At 40.1% G+C, this 17,241-nt stretch overlaps 1 protein-coding gene across 4 annotated transcripts in view; it reads right to left on the reverse strand.

Annotated features, from left to right (window-relative positions):
* TAF1B (TATA-box binding protein associated factor, RNA polymerase I subunit B) overlaps positions 1–17,241 on the reverse strand; it is a 58,130-nt gene that overhangs the window by 30,018 nt on the left and 10,871 nt on the right. For all 4 annotated transcript variants that reach the window (XM_073336044.1, XM_073336045.1, XM_073336046.1 and 1 more), the window contains 2 exons: positions 13,024–13,186; positions 8,183–8,282 (listed from right to left, as the gene is read on the reverse strand). In XM_073336044.1, coding sequence (XP_073192145.1) covers positions 8,183–8,282; positions 13,024–13,186 — 263 coding nt within the window. The remainder of the gene's footprint in view (positions 1–8,182; positions 8,283–13,023; positions 13,187–17,241) is intronic.

Here is a 17,241-nt window from a genome sequence, read left to right on the forward strand (position 1 = left end):
AAGAAGAGAAGAAGAAGGAAAATAATTTAATTTTAATCTGCCCCTTAATTGTGAGTTGGAAGACATGATGGGTTACAGGTGCCGTATTTTTTAAGTTACCGTTTTACCCGCAAAAGCCACTACGTATTCAGACCTGATTGTGTGTATATACAGTTACATCTGTTCATGCTATTTACAAATGCACTTTTTTTTCCCTACGTTTTCTTTTGATTACTTACGCAGAGTCACCCCAGCTCAAAAAATTTTAATTCTATTCTTTCTTGTGCAGCAGGCTTGTGTACTAAATTTGATCAATTACACATGTGGAAAGCAATTCAAAGCAAGGGAGTTTATAGGTATCCCTTAATGCCTGTAGAACCTTTATTAGTGAAGATGATGCAAGAACAGTAAAGAACTCAGCTTGCCTCACAGATCTCAAAAGAAGTCTGCACAGCTGTCAGTCTAAAACAAATTTTTAAACTTGCAAACTCAATACTTTAGAAATAGAATAACTGAGATGAACAGGTCACCATGACCACAACATTTTTCGCAGTGCTACTTCTCAGAGCAGAATCACACTTTAAAGGACTTGTTTTTACTACTACTTCTGACCTGACAAATCAGGAAATGGAGGAAACTAAATATCATGAATACTTAAATATTTTTACTCAACAAGTGCATCTCTACCAGTCACCATCTTGGCCAACATTAGGGTTTGAACTGGGGACTTCCATAGCTAAAACGCTTGAGTCTCTACAGCATGAGCTTACTGACTCACACCCCGTCTGAGAACAGAAGGGAATGGACGGTCATGGACACACATGCTCTCTGACCAGTAGATTACAAATTTACTCAGAAAAATGGGAAATTCAGATCTTCAACCCAGGCTATTTTATGCAGTAAAGTAATAGCAAATGACACATACAAGTACTAGTAAAATACTCATTGGGTTTACAAGTCAAAATTAAAAATAGGGGAACTTCTTACATATTAAAAACTCCAAAGAGATGAGGAAATGGTTTAGCATGTTCGTGTGTTCATTTTAGGGACATATTTCAAAACCCAGACTACATTTGTGTCACTTAGCTAAATCATTTCAGTCAAGCTGAAGGTAAGAATTTCAACAGAGTGGCCTGATGCAAGATATGGAACACCAGAAATAAAAAGGAATTTTACTCTTCTTTAGTAGGCGGGACAAGGTAGGTAAGTACAGTTCTGAAACGGAGTGATTCATTTCATCAGCCCCTCCTAGAAAAGTACTATAATTAGGAAGAATAAATCCACACCTATAACTAAAGAAATACTGTCTAGTTTATAAATTTGCACAGTTTGCCCAAACAGTGAATGTTAAGCAGCTCCTAACTTTTCTTCTATTAAAGTTGAGGAAATAATACATTTCTATAGAATCTTTGATTTCAAAAGATCCCAAATAAACTACATGTACAGAAATAACTTAGTTACTGAAATGCACTTATTTTTTAGGTGAAACAGGTTGGCTGTTTAACATCATGCAGGTGCAAGCATACTGCAATGACACAGCCAAGTTACTATGGCCTCACTGGTGCTGCACTCACCCAAGTGCATCAATAGGATTTCTGGGGTCATAACCCATGGTTCTGTGTGCTGCACTAAGCTGAGCTGCTCTAGGATTCTTTCCCCCAGTGAATTGTAGGACAATTTGTCTGTCCTTCTGGAACAGGCAGAATTTTGGGAAGGCACTGGAGGATCAACACTCCTCACTGCAAGGTACATTGGTTACCAGCCCGAGGGAAAGTGGCACCTAAGTTCTAGCCTATACCCCCAGACAAGCCAACCAGCCTGGGTTTAAAGTTACACCAAACTTGGGTGAGATGGCTTTATATGTGGACAGCGGGGGGGGGGGGGGGGAGAGGTGTGCGGCACGGCTAGGTGCAACAGCCAAGTAAGAGCCCAAAATAACTCCGCAGAGAGACATACCCTAAAAGACACAAACTCTAACAAATCAGTGCCAACTGACACCTTGCTAGGGCATTGATTCAGTATCAACTCAGAGGGGAAAAAGTGACACCTTATGAGTCACCAAGAGGAAAGGCAGTGTTCTAGTGGACTGAAGGAAGTAGGAGCTAGGAAATTTAGTCCTCTAATCCACAGAATAGGATTAGCAAACTGCCTCATAGTGCTGTCCCTGTGCCTCAAACCTGACTTGAAGGGATCATCTCAGAGCTTTATTTAATAACAGACTTTAAGGGGCTGAGGCCTGGTCTACACTACAGTTAGAAGAAAAGGAGTACTCGTGGCACCTTAGAGACTAACAAATTTATATGAGTTTAAGCTTTCATGAGCTACAGCTCACTTCGTCGGATGCATGCAGTGGAAAATACAGTAGGGGGATTTTATATACACAGAGAACATGAAACAATGGGTGTTACCATACACACTGTAACAAGAGTGATCAGGTAAGGTGAGCTATTACCAGCAGGAGAGGGGGAAAAAAAACAAAACAAAAAAACCCTTTTGTAGTGATAATCAAGGTGGACCATTTCCAGCAGTTGACAAGACCTGTCAGGAACAGTGACAACTGTGAGGAACAGTAGGGGGGAAAAATAAACATGGAGAAATAGTTTTACTTTGTGTAATGACACATCCACTCCCAGTCTTTATTCAAGCCTAATTTAATGGTGTCCAGTTTGCAAATTAATTCCAATTCAGGAGTCTCTCATTGGAGTCTGTTTTTGAAGGTTTTTTTGTTGTAATATTGCAACTTTTAGGTCTGTAATTGAGTGACCAGAGAGACTAAAGTGTTCTCCGACTGGTTTTTGAATGTCTTATTTGTGTTCTTTTATTCTTTTACGTAGAGACTGTCCAGTTTGGCCAATGTACATGGCAGAGGGGCATTGCTGGAGCTCCGGTGGCTGACAGCCTGGAGCCCCATTGCTTGGACCTCTGGGCTCTCACTGCCCCACAATGACAGTTAAATCGGGGGAAGTGCTCCTACTGAGGAAATGCACCACTGACAGGACTGTAGCATGCACACAAAAAAACTGATGTAATTACCGTGGTGGCTGTACGTCAACGTAACTAAGTAGAATTATTTTTGTAGTGTAGACTTCCCCAATACTACGAAGACTTATGCACATTAGTATCTCTAGCCACATGAATTGCTCTAATTTGTTTCAAAGAGACTACTCACATACATATCTTTGTGGGATTGGACCCCAAAACAGTAGTTCTATATTGTTTTATAGAACCATAGAAACGTAGGGCTGAAAGGCACCTCACAGGGTCATCAAGTCCAGCCCCCTGCACTGAAGCAGAACCTATTAAACCTAGACCATCCGTGACAGGTGTTTGTCCAACCTATTCTTAAAAACCTCCAATGACAGGGACTCCACAACCTCGCTTTGAAGCCTATGCCAGAGCTTAACCACCCTTATAGTTAAAAAGTTTGGTAACCTTAAAAAATCTTAAGTTATCCTTACTAATGTATTAAAGTAATTTTACCAATTATTTTTTTTCTTCAAAAAATTGGAAACATCAGTGACCATTTTCTTTTGTTAGGACACAGTAATCCATTTATCTTAAATACAGACTAACCTTTATAAGGCTAGCTAAGGAATGTGTACTAAAGAAGTGAAAGAAAAACAACAATGGATGATTTTTAGAAACTCAAAATGCTTTTGCATTCAAACATTTTTTTAAATCTATTTATAATAGGTGCTTATTGTAAGCATTGCACACACACACAAAAATCTTTAAAAAAAAAATCTCAAGGAAAACAAACCAGTTTAAATATAAGGCCAGAATACACTAAAAAGTTTCATTATTAGTCACACTAATGTAGTTTTCCATAAAGTAGATTCAGTGCTGTAAATGTACTGAACTATTTTTTGAAGGAGTGTGTAGTAGAGCTATTACTTCTCTTTGGATTAATTAGGTACTGTAAACCTAATCCTAATAGGAGATTTACTGACAGACAATCATCTAACAAATTTTATAATGAACCAGCACAGATTATTTGAAATCTATAAGGATTTGATATAAAGTGATAATTTCTAAAATTGAGCCCTTAAGGTTAACATGTAGGCCCACAGTCCAATCCTTGTTTCTGTCACGCACAACAGGAAGTTATCAAAACTGTTGTGTAAGTCTCTCTTCATAATCCACGGGAAATTCTGATTTTATATTTTCCTTCAGGCAAACTAGCAATTATTCTGCATCCAACACTCACAGGGAAAATAAAAGATTCCCACTGCCTTTTTATTATTATTATTTTTTTTAAAAACAACTAAAACTTGACAGATTTACAGAACAAAATGTTTTTTACGTCTTTAGCTTTATTTGAACAATGCTGAATTGATTCTGCTGCATATTTGTGGCATCTGTTTAACTCAAGCCATTTTTATTGAGCAATCAAGATATTAGGTGGTCACAAGTAAAGAAAGAAAAATATTCACAGGCCATAATCACCACAGCAATCTTTCAACTGTACTTTTGACTATATCTTTCTAATATGAATGAGACAAGGTGGATGAGTTAATATTTTGTACTGTACCAATTTCTGTTAGTGAAAGAGACAAGCTTTCGAGCTTAGACAGAGCTCTTCTTCAGGCCTGGGAAAGATACTATGGGTATGTCTACACTGCAATTAGACCCCCGCGGCTGGCCTTTGCAAAATGACTCTGGCTCTTGGGCTAAAGGGCTGTTTAACTGTGCTGTAGACATTCAGGGACATCTCCGGGACTCTCCCACCTCACAGCGTTCTCGAGCAAGTGCTGCAGCCTGAGCCCAAACGTCTACACCACAATTAAACAGCCCCTGAGCCTGAGCCAGCTGGCATAAGCCAGTCACATGTGTCTAACTGCAGTGTAAACATACCCTCAGAGTGTCACAGCTAAATACAAGGTAGAACAGAACATTCAAGGTGAAGTGGGCAGTTAACACATCTGCAGTCATACAACAAAGGAGGGTTAGTGGGTTACAGATTGCTGAAATGAGCCATAAATCCAGTGTTTTTATTAAGTCCATGATTTTTAGTGTCTAGCAGAGATATGAATTTAACTTCCCAAACTTGTCTTTTGAAGGTGCTGTGCAGATTTCCTTTGAGGATGAGGATTGAGAGGTCAGATATGGAGTTATCATGTTATGAAACCTGTTTGTTCCCAGGTGATATTGTGTTTTTTACTTTTATCATGTTTCTATGAGAGTTCATTTGAGATCATAATGATTTTCTGTTTTCACCCACACAGTTATTGGGGCATTTAGTGCACTGGATGAGGTATAACATGTTGTGATATGCATGTGTAGAACCCATGAATCTTGAAAGGTTTGTTGTGGGGGGTACTGATCATCGTAGCTGTGGAGATATGTTTGCAGGTTTTGCATCTATTGTTCTGGCAGGGTCTGGTGCCACTATGAGTTGATGTGTCCTGATCTGTAGGGAGACCTTGCTTCTCATGGTGAGCTTGGCAAGGTTGGAGGGTGTTGCTTGAAAGCCAGAAGAGGGGGTTGGGAAAGATTTCTTTCAGGATGTGGTCCCCATCATGTATGGGTTGTTATTGTTTAATGATACCCCATGGGAAAGTATCAGTGTGGGGTGATAGGTGACTCCACTTAAGAGTAAAAGTATTCCACTTAGGAAGGAGCAATCAGTTCCACGTATACAAAATGGGAAACGATTGCTTAGGAAGGTATACTGTGGAAAGGGATCTGGAGGTCATAGTGGATCACAAGTTAAACATGAGTCAACTGTGTAACACTGTTGTTAAAAAAAAAGCAAACATCATTCTGGGATGTATTAGCTGGAGGGTTGTAAGCAAGACAAGAAGTAATTCTTCTGCTCTACTCCGCACTGATTAGGCCTCAACTGGAGTATGGTGTATAGTTCTGGGCACTACATTTCAGGAAAGATGTGGACAAATTGGAGAAGTTCCAAGTCCAGAAGAACAACAAAAATGATTAAAGGTCTAGAAAACATGACCTATGAGGGAAGATTGAAAAAATTGGGTTTGTTTAGTCTGGAGAAGACTGAGAGGGGACACGATAACAGTTTTCAAATATTGTACAAAAAAGGTTGTTACAAGGATTAGGGAGAAGAATTGTTCTCCTGAACCTCTGAGGATATGACAAGAAGCAATGGGCTTAAATTACATCAAGGGCGGTTTAGATTGGACATTAGGAAAAAATTCCTAACTGTTAGGGTAATTAAGCACTAGAATAAATTGCCGAGGGAGATTAAAATCTCGAATGACGGAGATTCCACAAAGAGCAGGTTAGACCAACACGTCAGGCATAGTCTAGATCAGGGTTCTCAAACAAAGTTGTTGCCATCTGTACGTTTATCCGTTCGCTACGACACAGTGTGCACATTTAATTGTAAGCACAGACCACAATCGCAGTTTTGCTTTTGCTCTTATTACAATGGATCGTTGGCTCATTCGTGCAACAGAAACAAAAACAACTCAAGCGAAAAACAAAGAAGCCGAAACTGATTCAAGTGAAGCACCGCCACCGCATATATCAACATATGTACTTGTATACAGGGTGGGTGGGGAGCATAAACTACTACAGACACAAAGAAGGAGGGCATGATCAAATAAGTGTGAGCACCACTGGTCTAGATAAACATTTAGTTTTACCTTGAGTGCAGGGGATTGGCCTAGAAGACCTCTTGACCTCTACCAGTCCTACGAGTCCATGGACTAGAAGTGTGTGATCAGAGGGTTTTTTCCTGAGAGAACCTGCTTCAATACAGAGTATTTGGGTGGTCTGTTCAACGATGCAGTCTACTTCTCTGAAGTGTTCTAGTTTGGTGACAGTGGTTTTAAGTGTGTTAAGATGTGCATCCCAGACTTTTTCCTCAGAGCATAATCTCTGCTCTGACTGCCTGGCTGTACATAACATTTCTTGAATCAGGCAGAATAGGGACTTGAACCTGGGTCTTCCATGTTCCAGGCAGTGCCTTAGCCAACAGGTTATTGGACATTCTGGGGTATTCTGGTTTCTCTCCCTCCCTCTCTCTTTTTTGGGGGAAAGTCAAAAGATCTGTTTTCTTTCTAGGTGGAATGAAAAATTCTGAATCCTCAAAATTTTTCATGAAACAAAATTCTTGTTTCCAGTCAGCTCTTGTAATGCCTTCCTTGGTAAGGCATCAGTGGTCAGGTACAGGATGTTGTCAAGTTCTCCTTCCCGGGGGAATGGGAGGAGGAAGAGAAACCACACACACAGAAGCCACCAATTTCAGGCAGAAGAGGATCTGACTGTGCAGTGTACTCAAAGAGAGAATCCCATAGCTAGAAGGGGTATGAGGCAGTAAGTGCTGTAGATGTTCTACAAAGTGGGCCAAAGGGAAAGACAGCTAAGTACAAGCAGCAGGGAGACCATTTTCATGTGGACAGAACATATTAACGTGAACTCTTTAGTTTAACAATGTAAATTTTGCTAAATAAGAAGATTTTGCTAAAAAAGAAACAAATTCCAATAAATACAGCAAGAACACATCATACTATAAAAAACTGATAGAACTTGCTTCCAAAGAGAGGGAGATTTCAACTGAGTATTCAAAGGAGTATTTATGTTTTCTCAAAAAGAAAAGGAGTACTTGTGGCACCTTAGAGACTAACAAATTTATTTGAGCTGAAGTGAGCTGTAGCTCACGAAAGCTTATGCTCAAATAAATTGGTTAGTCTCTAAGGTGCCACAAGTACTCCTTTTCTTTTTGTGAATACAGACTAACACAGCTACTACTCTGAAACCTGTCTATGTTTTCTGTATTTCCCAAGAGATAAGCAAACATAATACAAACACACACCTGAGGGTAATTAATCATTGGGACAATTTACCAAGGGTCGTGGTGGACTCTCCATCACTGACAGTTTTTAAATCAAGATCAGACATTTTTCTAAAAGATATATTCTAGGAATTATTTTTGGGGAAGTTATATGGCCTGTGTTATAGGAGGTCAGACTAGATTATCACAGTGGTCCTTCCTGGCCCTGGAATCTATGAGAAAAACCTGTTTAGTACTTATCAAGTTATCAACCTAATTATTCTAATTTAAATATGAAAGTAATCAGAATAATTTGCTCACTGGCTCCTGCATTACTACCAGGAAGCAAAATAATATAACAAAGGTAGATTCACTCAAATTGTCAGTACCATAACCCAGAAGTACAATATACCATAAGATATGTAGCTTATTAAATAAAAACAAAAGGATAAAAGTCACCTCTACATGAAAGATCTTGAGATCAACTCCATACAATTTCATCTCCTCTGGAAAATACTGAAAAGCATTCAAGTAAGGAATGTGACCATCTATAACAAACCTAAATAAAAAAAAAAGAGTTTAAGCCAAATCAACATTTAGTTTAAAGCATCATGTACTTTTTAAAAAATGGCACTTAAAAAAAATCAAGATTGAAATCTTAATTTCAAAGTTAAAATAGCATCACATTTGAAAAGCCCAAATAGCTCCAGCTAACACCGTGTCCTCCAAAATGCTGCTTTAGTACTAAAAAATTGCCTGTTCTTTAACATGAGAGCTAGAATTTTAAAATTCAAGCTCAAACATGACTCACAGATAAAGTTAGGGCACCGAGTTTACTCTAGATATGTTTATATCCAGCTTTCCCTGCACGTTCTCTATATAGCCAATTCTTGCAAACAGAATATTTTAACTGAAATATTTTCAATATTGGGCAATGCTATTAAGGAGACAGTAAGTACACTTTTATGATAACACTGTTATAAGGCTATAGCGTTTTGCTCCCCAAATCCATCCATACTTAACTAAACATGAAAGAGTTGAATCTTTCCACAGTAAGTATGCAGGGTTCCTACAATCAGGGTCATAGAACTGTTAGCTTATATGTAACCAAATCAGAAAACCATACAACTATATATTTTATCAATATATAAAAAACATTTATTTTAGATAAATGTCGAAACACTTCGGATTTTTATTTTTCAAAAAATATGGCGGGGAAGAGGGAGAGAAAAGGAGGGGAAGAGAGAGTGCCCATCTGAATAGTGTCATCTGCTGGCTATTCAATAGCTCACATGAAATAAGTTGTGGTCTCAGTCTAGCTCTTAGTAGGCAGCTGTTTGAATCACAAAGAACACCATAACATTTACCAATATCTGGCATGCAACTGGACATTATCAGCGAACAAGCCAAGTTTTGAATTGAGAGGGAGACTGAATTATCCTCACTCTAAGAGGTTGCCCCTCCAGGTCGGAATTAAAGTACATTAGTGGAAACTTTATACTACCCATGATGAGGCTAAAGCATGCTTCGGCCTAGAAGATTATCAAACCAACATGTTTTATGAACACTAAATTCACTACACTTTTTTAAAACCTCAGGATTTTAAAAATAGGATTCCTGGTAGGAAGTCATACTCTGGTTGGTATGAATGTTGCAAAATGTGTTTATTACAAAGAGAAAAACAACAAAATTAAATTTCCTGCAGGACGTTTAAGACATAGTAAGATACAGCATAGGTTTTGACTGTGGAGTTAGGGGAGGTCTTTTGGTTTATTTTTAAAATATATCAGTACCAAGTACATAAGTCACACTTGGGCTATTTCTACACTAGAGACCTTACAGTGACAGCTGTACCGATGCAGCTGTGCCGCTGCAAGACCTCCCATGTAGCTGCTCTGTGCTGACAGGAGAGAGCTCTCCCATCGACATAATTAAACCTCCTTCAAAGAGCAGCGGTAGCTATGTCAGCAGGAGAGCATCTCCTGCCAACATAGCACTGTCCACACCAGCGCTTCTGTCAGTGTAACTTATATTGGTCAGGCAGCCTTTTTTTATTTCACACCCCAAAACAACTTAAGTTTTACCGACAAAAGTGCTAGCCCTAGTCTCTCCAGAGGGGAGTTCAAGCTGTACCAGATATACCTAGATATCTGGGCAGTTACCTTAATTCAATAAGCAAGAACAAAAACAGCAAAGAGAAGTGGTTTAAAAAAAAAAATGAAAGAAGTCATTGTTGTAACAGAAAATGCAATGTTGATTTTAGAAAAGGGCACCAGGAACTTGGATGGCCCAATATTGAGATGACATATTCCTAAAAAGTCAGTGCCTATCTGCAAAATTTCACTGAACAAACATGCAGTACTCTTCTTTGTTTAGGCCTTGGCAGAAAGGGTCAAGGAATTAAAAGAAACACTACATACTAGATGGCAGAGACACTTTTATAAGTGAAAAAGTTAGAGAAATTACTTAACAGGCATTCCTTAAGAAGATTTAAGCCATAGAAAAGAAGCTACTTGTTGTATATTACTTGCTACTTATCAACATTCCATTTAAGAAGAACTACGGTAAGTGAATGTCGATCACTCCCTATGACTGCACTCTATAACCAATTCTTTAAGATCTAGAATTTAAATTCAAAGTATAGTTAGAACTACAGTATGTTATAATTTTATGATGAATTATTCCAGAAATACTAGATTCAAAGTGATTTTAAAAGGAAGATGTATTAAATAAAGAATGTATCCCTCTAAATTAAAATTAATGCAACATTTGTAACAGTTTTAACTTGATTTTAGAAAGTTTTCTTGCCTAGTACTTTATATTCTGAAATTCTGTGCACTCTTCCATCAATTTGATATCACTGATTCACAAATAAGGAATTAAATATATAACAAATGTCCTGTCCACATTGGAATCGGAATGATGCGTATGGACAGTAAAATCTCCCCTCCCACCGGAGAAATGTGTTAGATTACTGCACTACAGGACCAGTCTATATTTGCCTGAGGCAAGATGTATTTTGATACAGTTTAAAACACAGTACTCACTAAACATGGTTCTACCAGATCAAATTTTGTTACAACTGTTTTTAAAGAATTCTCATAGCCCTAGTATAAAGGGCCCATTAAAAGGTGGACACATCAACTGAGGCTAAGATTTAGTCATGGGTATTTTTGGTAAAAGTCATGGACAGGTCACAGGCAATAAAAAAAATTCATAGCCTGTGACCTTTCCATGACTTACCAAAAATACCCATGACTAAATCTCTACTTCTGGGGCCCCTGTTCCAGCCGCCCTGGGACCACTGCTGCTCGAGCGGTCCCCAGGGCACCCCCAGAACCGCTGCTTGGGCACTCCCCGAGCCAGCCACACCAGCTGCTGTTCTGGTGGTCCCCGGAGCCAGCTGCATGGGGCCACCTGAGCAGTGGCCGGTGCAACTGGCTCTTGGGCAGCCCCCCTGGACCACTGCTCAGGCGCTCCTGGGGTCTCCCCCAGGACCACTTCTTGGGCACTCCTGGGGTCTCCCCCAGGACTTCTGCTTGGGCTGTCCACGGGACCAGCCGCTGCTTGGGCAGCCCCTGAAGCCAGCTGGCCCCGGGCCTCCCGAGCAGTGGCCAGAGCAACTGGCCCCAGGGACCACCAGAGCAGCTGGCCCCAGGTCGCTCCAGCAGCAGCCGATGCAGCTGGCTGTGGGGTGCCTGAGCAGCTGGCCCTGAAGTCAGCCACACCAGGCACTGTGGAAGTCATGGAGGTCACAGAAAGTCACAGAATCCGTGACTTCCATGACCTCCGTGAAAGAATCGCAGCCTTATTTATCACTCACTGCAGTTAACCTAAGTGTCATGTTCTCCATTCTAAATATAGAGAATATCACAAATACTGCAATGAAAGTAAACATTGTGTGGGAAAACATCCAATTTACAGATGATACCTACTCCAAGAGCTCATGTTCGAGAATACTTTTTAAAGCAGTTCTAACGCTTTTTGGCTCATCCACACTCATTTTATGAAGTGTTGTTTAGAATTTAGAATAAACTATGTTTAAACAAGTGTACAAACTGTGTTTAAACTTTCCTATTGCAAAAACAAATGGGGCTTATAGTCTCTGTCCTTTTAAATATGGTAATCCAAGTGTGGATAAACCCTAGATCTTGTGTATAATATGAAAAAAAATAACATGCCAAGGCCACAAAACAGAAGTGCCACAAACTGGTTACAATTTTGATCTTGCCAACTTAGCTAGATTTAGCCTGGTTTGAACTGCATTACTGTATTATTCTACAGCCACATGAAGTCTCCCATGTTGAAACTGTAGTCTTACTTGTTGAGAGGAATACAAAAAATAAACAGCACAATGAACGTTAGTTTAATGACACTAAAAAAATATATTGCTATTTGAAACATATGTAGGAACATTTTAAAATGTTATTTTTAACCACAGTGTCCCTTTAATTACAAGGTTAATTACAAGGTTATGTATTGAATGTGCCAAATAGCAATAAGAATATTTTTGGTCCTGTATTTTAAGTCCCTTAGAAAATGGCTGGTTGCCTGATGTGGTGCCCAAGCATGTATCACAGGGGAGGAGCAGTAGTCAGCTGACTACCACTTTGGGGGAAAACCAAAAAGAAAAAAGGTGGGTCATTTAGCACAACTAGTATTCTATTGTTTTAAATATTCATGAACTACCTACCTATAAAGAACTAAAATGGCAAGCCTGACTATTAGCATAATTTCTGGGTATATTTTTTTTTCTCAATTTGGTCTGTCATTGAGTCTATACCTATATTTTATTGCATACAAAAATGTGTTAAAAAGACAACTATTTAGGTGAAGCAAATGAAAGCTAGAAAATGCCAGATTTATGGTTTGCATTGCTGCTGATGTTCTGGCAGTAGCACAAGCCTGGATCTTTAGAACATTCATTCAGTTATAAGGCAGGCTATCAACATTCTCCTAAGGAATACAAATGAGGGAAGTGAAACTGCAATATTTATCTATTTACAACTCAACTAAATTGGAAAATAATTTCATCGGACAAAGAAAAGGCACTTCTCTAACACTAATATTTTCTCCCTGACAAATTTCAAACACTTGCTGCAAACAACAGAGCTATTAGAGACTCTCAAAAAATGGTTGCAAGCATCTTCTATCCTGGAACATGTGAGGCAACCTAAATATAGGGTCACTACCAGCCCTACCTATAATTCAACTAGTTAACAAGCAAGCAACCCAAATTAAAAAAAAAAAACACTGATTACTTACAACGGCAGCAAATATTTCACAGAGACTATTCATACCTTAAGAGATCTGATAATGTCACTGGTTCTCTCAGCCAGAGTAATGCAATATAGCAGAATGAAAGCGTCATTGGCATAGACATCCTCAAGTTCCCTTTTTTCCTCTTAAGTACATACGAGCCACCATCTACCGATCCGGAGCAGACAGATGTGGTTTCTCTTGCTGATGATAAAAAACATTACATATAAAATAACTCTGTAGACAAAATATGCTACACTGAACATGCAAATGTGAAAAGAACAAGAGAAACTGATCATCCAACAAGCTGCGTTTAGCCATTAGTGGCGGTTTCAAATCAAAGCTTTGGTGTTAGTGTTCTAAATAGCTTACACTCTCAAAGTACCTCTTACTGCAACACAAGACGACAAGCTGGCTCTCTGAGAACCAGTGCCAATGTAGCTCCACAGACTCGCTAATAAGAGAACAGGGTAAGTAACAAATACTTGAGGAGCTGGGAATGGGTGATAGGATGGATCACTTGACGATTACCTGTTCTGTTCATTCCCTCTGAAGCACCTGGCATTGGCCATTGTCGGAAGACAGGATACTGGGCTAGATAAACCTTTGGTCTGACCCTGTATGGCTGTTCTCTAGGGGCAATTCCCACTGGCACACCAGAAAGTGTGTGCGTCACCTCAGTCTATACAAAAATGTTAAACCTTGAAAGCACCATTCTAGTGAGACCATGTTTAAACTTGGCTCTCTAGAAAGGTGCTAATACTTAACTCTTACACAGCACATTACCAACATTAACTAATTCCTCACAACATCCCATGAGGTAGATATAAGTATTATCCTAATTTTATACATGGGATATCAAGGAAGAAAGGATAAGTGATTTGCCAAAGCTGAATATGTCAGAGTTGGGGATTAGAACTCAGCAGTTTTTGGCTCTCAGAAGTGTCCTCATAACAGAGAATTACATTTTTACCTCAGGCATTAAAGATGCCGCAAAGACATTTAAAATAGACAGGTTTCAGAGTAGCAGCCATGTTAGGCTGTATTCGCAAAAAGAAAAGGAGTACTTGTGGCACCTTAGAAATTTGTTAGTCTCTAAGGTGCCACAAGTACTCCTTTTCTTTTTATTTAAAATAGAGTTAACAAGGAAGTGACTCCCCAGTGCATGCCTAGTAAAAATTGGCAAAGATAACACAAAAGCTACCCTAGAACATCTATTGTGTACATGCGAGCCACAGAACAAAAGCATGAACATCAGATAATCCTTTCAGTCATCAGTTTCACCTTTTATATGTATAAGCTGTGCCTAAAGGAGGCCTTGTGATTGAAACTTCACTGCTAACTTTATATATGGCTTGATTTAAAATAATCCTCTTGTTCTATTTGTAGCTTTCTTGGTGACATAGCAGCTTTCCTTTCATTTGTTCCAGATTATAAATGACACATTGGTCAGTCAGCACTAAACCTGACACAACATACAATTAAACATCGTAACAACAACTTAAGAATTTAATAGGCTTCTTAAACAACGACTAGACTACACCAAATGGAATGTTAGCCTATCAGCTTGTTGAATAATGAGCTATTATCCCCAGATAAACATACGATAAAATGTTTATTAATTAGAAAAGCATTTAAAAATGGTACCCAAATCCCCCTCAGCAAGCCATCAATAATTCAATGAAACAACACAGCAAAAATGTAATTATACACAATTTATGAGTAGCCAATGCATAGAAAAAAATGCAATACTGCTCATTTGGACCAACTTTCATTATACAAATGACAGGTATTCTGTCCATATGATCTCTTAGACACAGCTATCAAAAATGCACAGGTAATTTTATATTGCTGAATTCAACAGTATTGCCTTTAAAAATACTTTTACGAAAAAAGGTGCGATCACTTAAAGAAATCTGGACTCCATTTTTGTAATCCACAGTGTGAAACAATAAGCTAGGAATATTCCTGAGGGCATTCTGCACCAAAAAAATCAAAATTCTGCAAAATTCTGCAAATTTTGTTTGTTAAATAAATGTGGAGGCTCCAGCATGGCACTGGGGAAGAGAGGCCATTGGTTGCACAGAGGTGGGAGATCACTGTGCAGCTTCTCTCCGGGACACAGACTCAGTTGTGAGGCTGCACCCAACCTTGACACAGCACAAGGACCAGGCCTGCCCCAGAAACATCCCAGGGCCCTGCCCTCTGTGCCAGGGAAACCATATGTGGGCAGGCAGTCTCAGCAAGTCAGGATCCAAGTGTGAAGGGGCTTAGCATGGTGGAATCTAGGTGTGGGTTGAGAGTGTTCTGTGGGGGGCAATCTGGGTGCAGGCGGCTCAGTGTAGGATCCAGGTGTGGGGGGGATCTGGATGCACAGGGACTTGTTGGGGGGTCTGGGTGCAATGGTAATGGGACTTGGCAGAGTTGTCCAGGTGAAGGTGGTTGGGGCATAGCAGGAGTGGTCTGGGTGTGGGGGTCCCAGATGCAGGGGGAGTGGGGTTCAGTGGGGTGGGGATCCAGGTGCCTTGTTGGGATGGTCCAGGTGCAGGGAGAGTGAGGCTCATCAGGGAGGCAGGGGGGTCCTGAGTCGGTGGACGTGAGGCTTGGCAGGAGGGTCTGGGTATGAGGGGGTCTGGATGCACGAGGGTTGGGTGGATGGGGGAGAAGCTCCCTGTACAGAGATCTCTCCCTCTGCAGATGAGGAGCAATGTGTGCAGGAAGCAGGTGGGGATGGGGGGGAAGGTTTGCAGAGCTTCCTGCAGCTGAGGGAGAAATCTGGGGATGAGTCTGATCCAGCCCCTGATGCCGTGCAGGGGAAGAGGAAGTCCCGCCCTCTCCAGCCCAGCCAGGAATAGCAGCTGAGCACGGGGTAGGAGCCATCAGCCGAGTCTTCCCCAGTCCTGACCTCTACCTCACAGTGATTTACCTCTCTGCCCTGGGTATCCAAAACACACTGCTGGGGAGGGTCGCATGACCACTCTTGTGGCTTCCCTTTGCTTCCCCATCATCTGCGGGCAAGCAAAGAAATCAGCAGGGGACATAAATTCTGTGCATGCGCAGTGGCATAGAATTCCCCCAGGAATATAGAAAGGATCTGGTAATTACCATATATACTTGTTCATTAGCCAGTTCGTTTATAAGCCAACCCCCCAAGATGGATAGGTAAAAACAGTAAAAACTGTATGACCCTTTCATAAGAGGACCCTATATTTCAGGGGCTGGCAAACTTTGGCTCCCGGCCCGTCAGGGTAAGCCACTGGCGGGTCAGGACGTTTTGTTTACCTGGAGCGTTCACAGGCAAGGAGCCCCTCAGCTCCCAGTGGCTGCAGTTTGCCGTCCCCGACGGCAAACTGCAGCCACTGGGAGCTGAGGGGCTCCACGCCTGCAAACTCTCCAGGTAAACAAAACAACAATGTATTAGATATTCAATTCAATAATTTCATAGAGTTTAAAATCATCAAATTTTGGTGTAGACCCGTTTATAAGCTGACCGCCCCCCTTTGATGTGTCACTTTTTTACCAAAAATATTCAGCTTACGAATGAGTATATATGGCACTTCCCTTCCTCAAAATTATATCCGTTACTCTACAACTGCTATAAAAGGTAAATGTTACTGCAGAAAGGAACCGTCCTAAATGGAAGAAGGAACTAAGGAAGGAAGAAGCTTTACAGACAATGTGAATTGTAACACAACCTGTTGGAACATTTATAACAGGAAAGGTTTTGTAAAAAAACTTTGCCCCTACATATTATTTGTATAGTGCCAGTATCCTATGTGAATATAGACAACAACAAAAATCCCTGCTCTGAAGACCCTGCAACTTAAGTAGAAAATGTAAAGACATAGGATGGAAAATGGGATAAAACATGTATTGTTAATGAATGGGAAAGCTAAGCATGTGTTTACTGTTTCCACTATTTTTGTTTGGATTTTTTCTTTTATAAATTTGTTATTCTTGCTGTTTTTCACTGAAGGGAAAACTAGAGTTTATAGGTTTCAGAAGATCTGCATTGTATGAAAAGACCAGATAGAAGAGCAAAGGAAAGAATGAAGGAGATTCCAGGCATATGACGCTGCATAAAAGGAGACAAAAATGCGAACAGGAGCAAGACAACCGTGGCAGCATCATCTGACATACAGCAAAACTGAGGTGGCACTGGGGAAGCAAAAGGAGATGCAAGCAAACAGATTCGTGAAAATAGGTTATGGACAAGATTGAAGTTGACATAAAAGTTCAAATCTACTTAGATGCTTTTA

The sequence above is a fragment of the Lepidochelys kempii genome, chromosome 3 (genome assembly GCF_965140265.1).
Source record: "Lepidochelys kempii isolate rLepKem1 chromosome 3, rLepKem1.hap2, whole genome shotgun sequence".
NCBI classification, from domain to species: Eukaryota; Metazoa; Chordata; order Testudines; family Cheloniidae; genus Lepidochelys; species Lepidochelys kempii.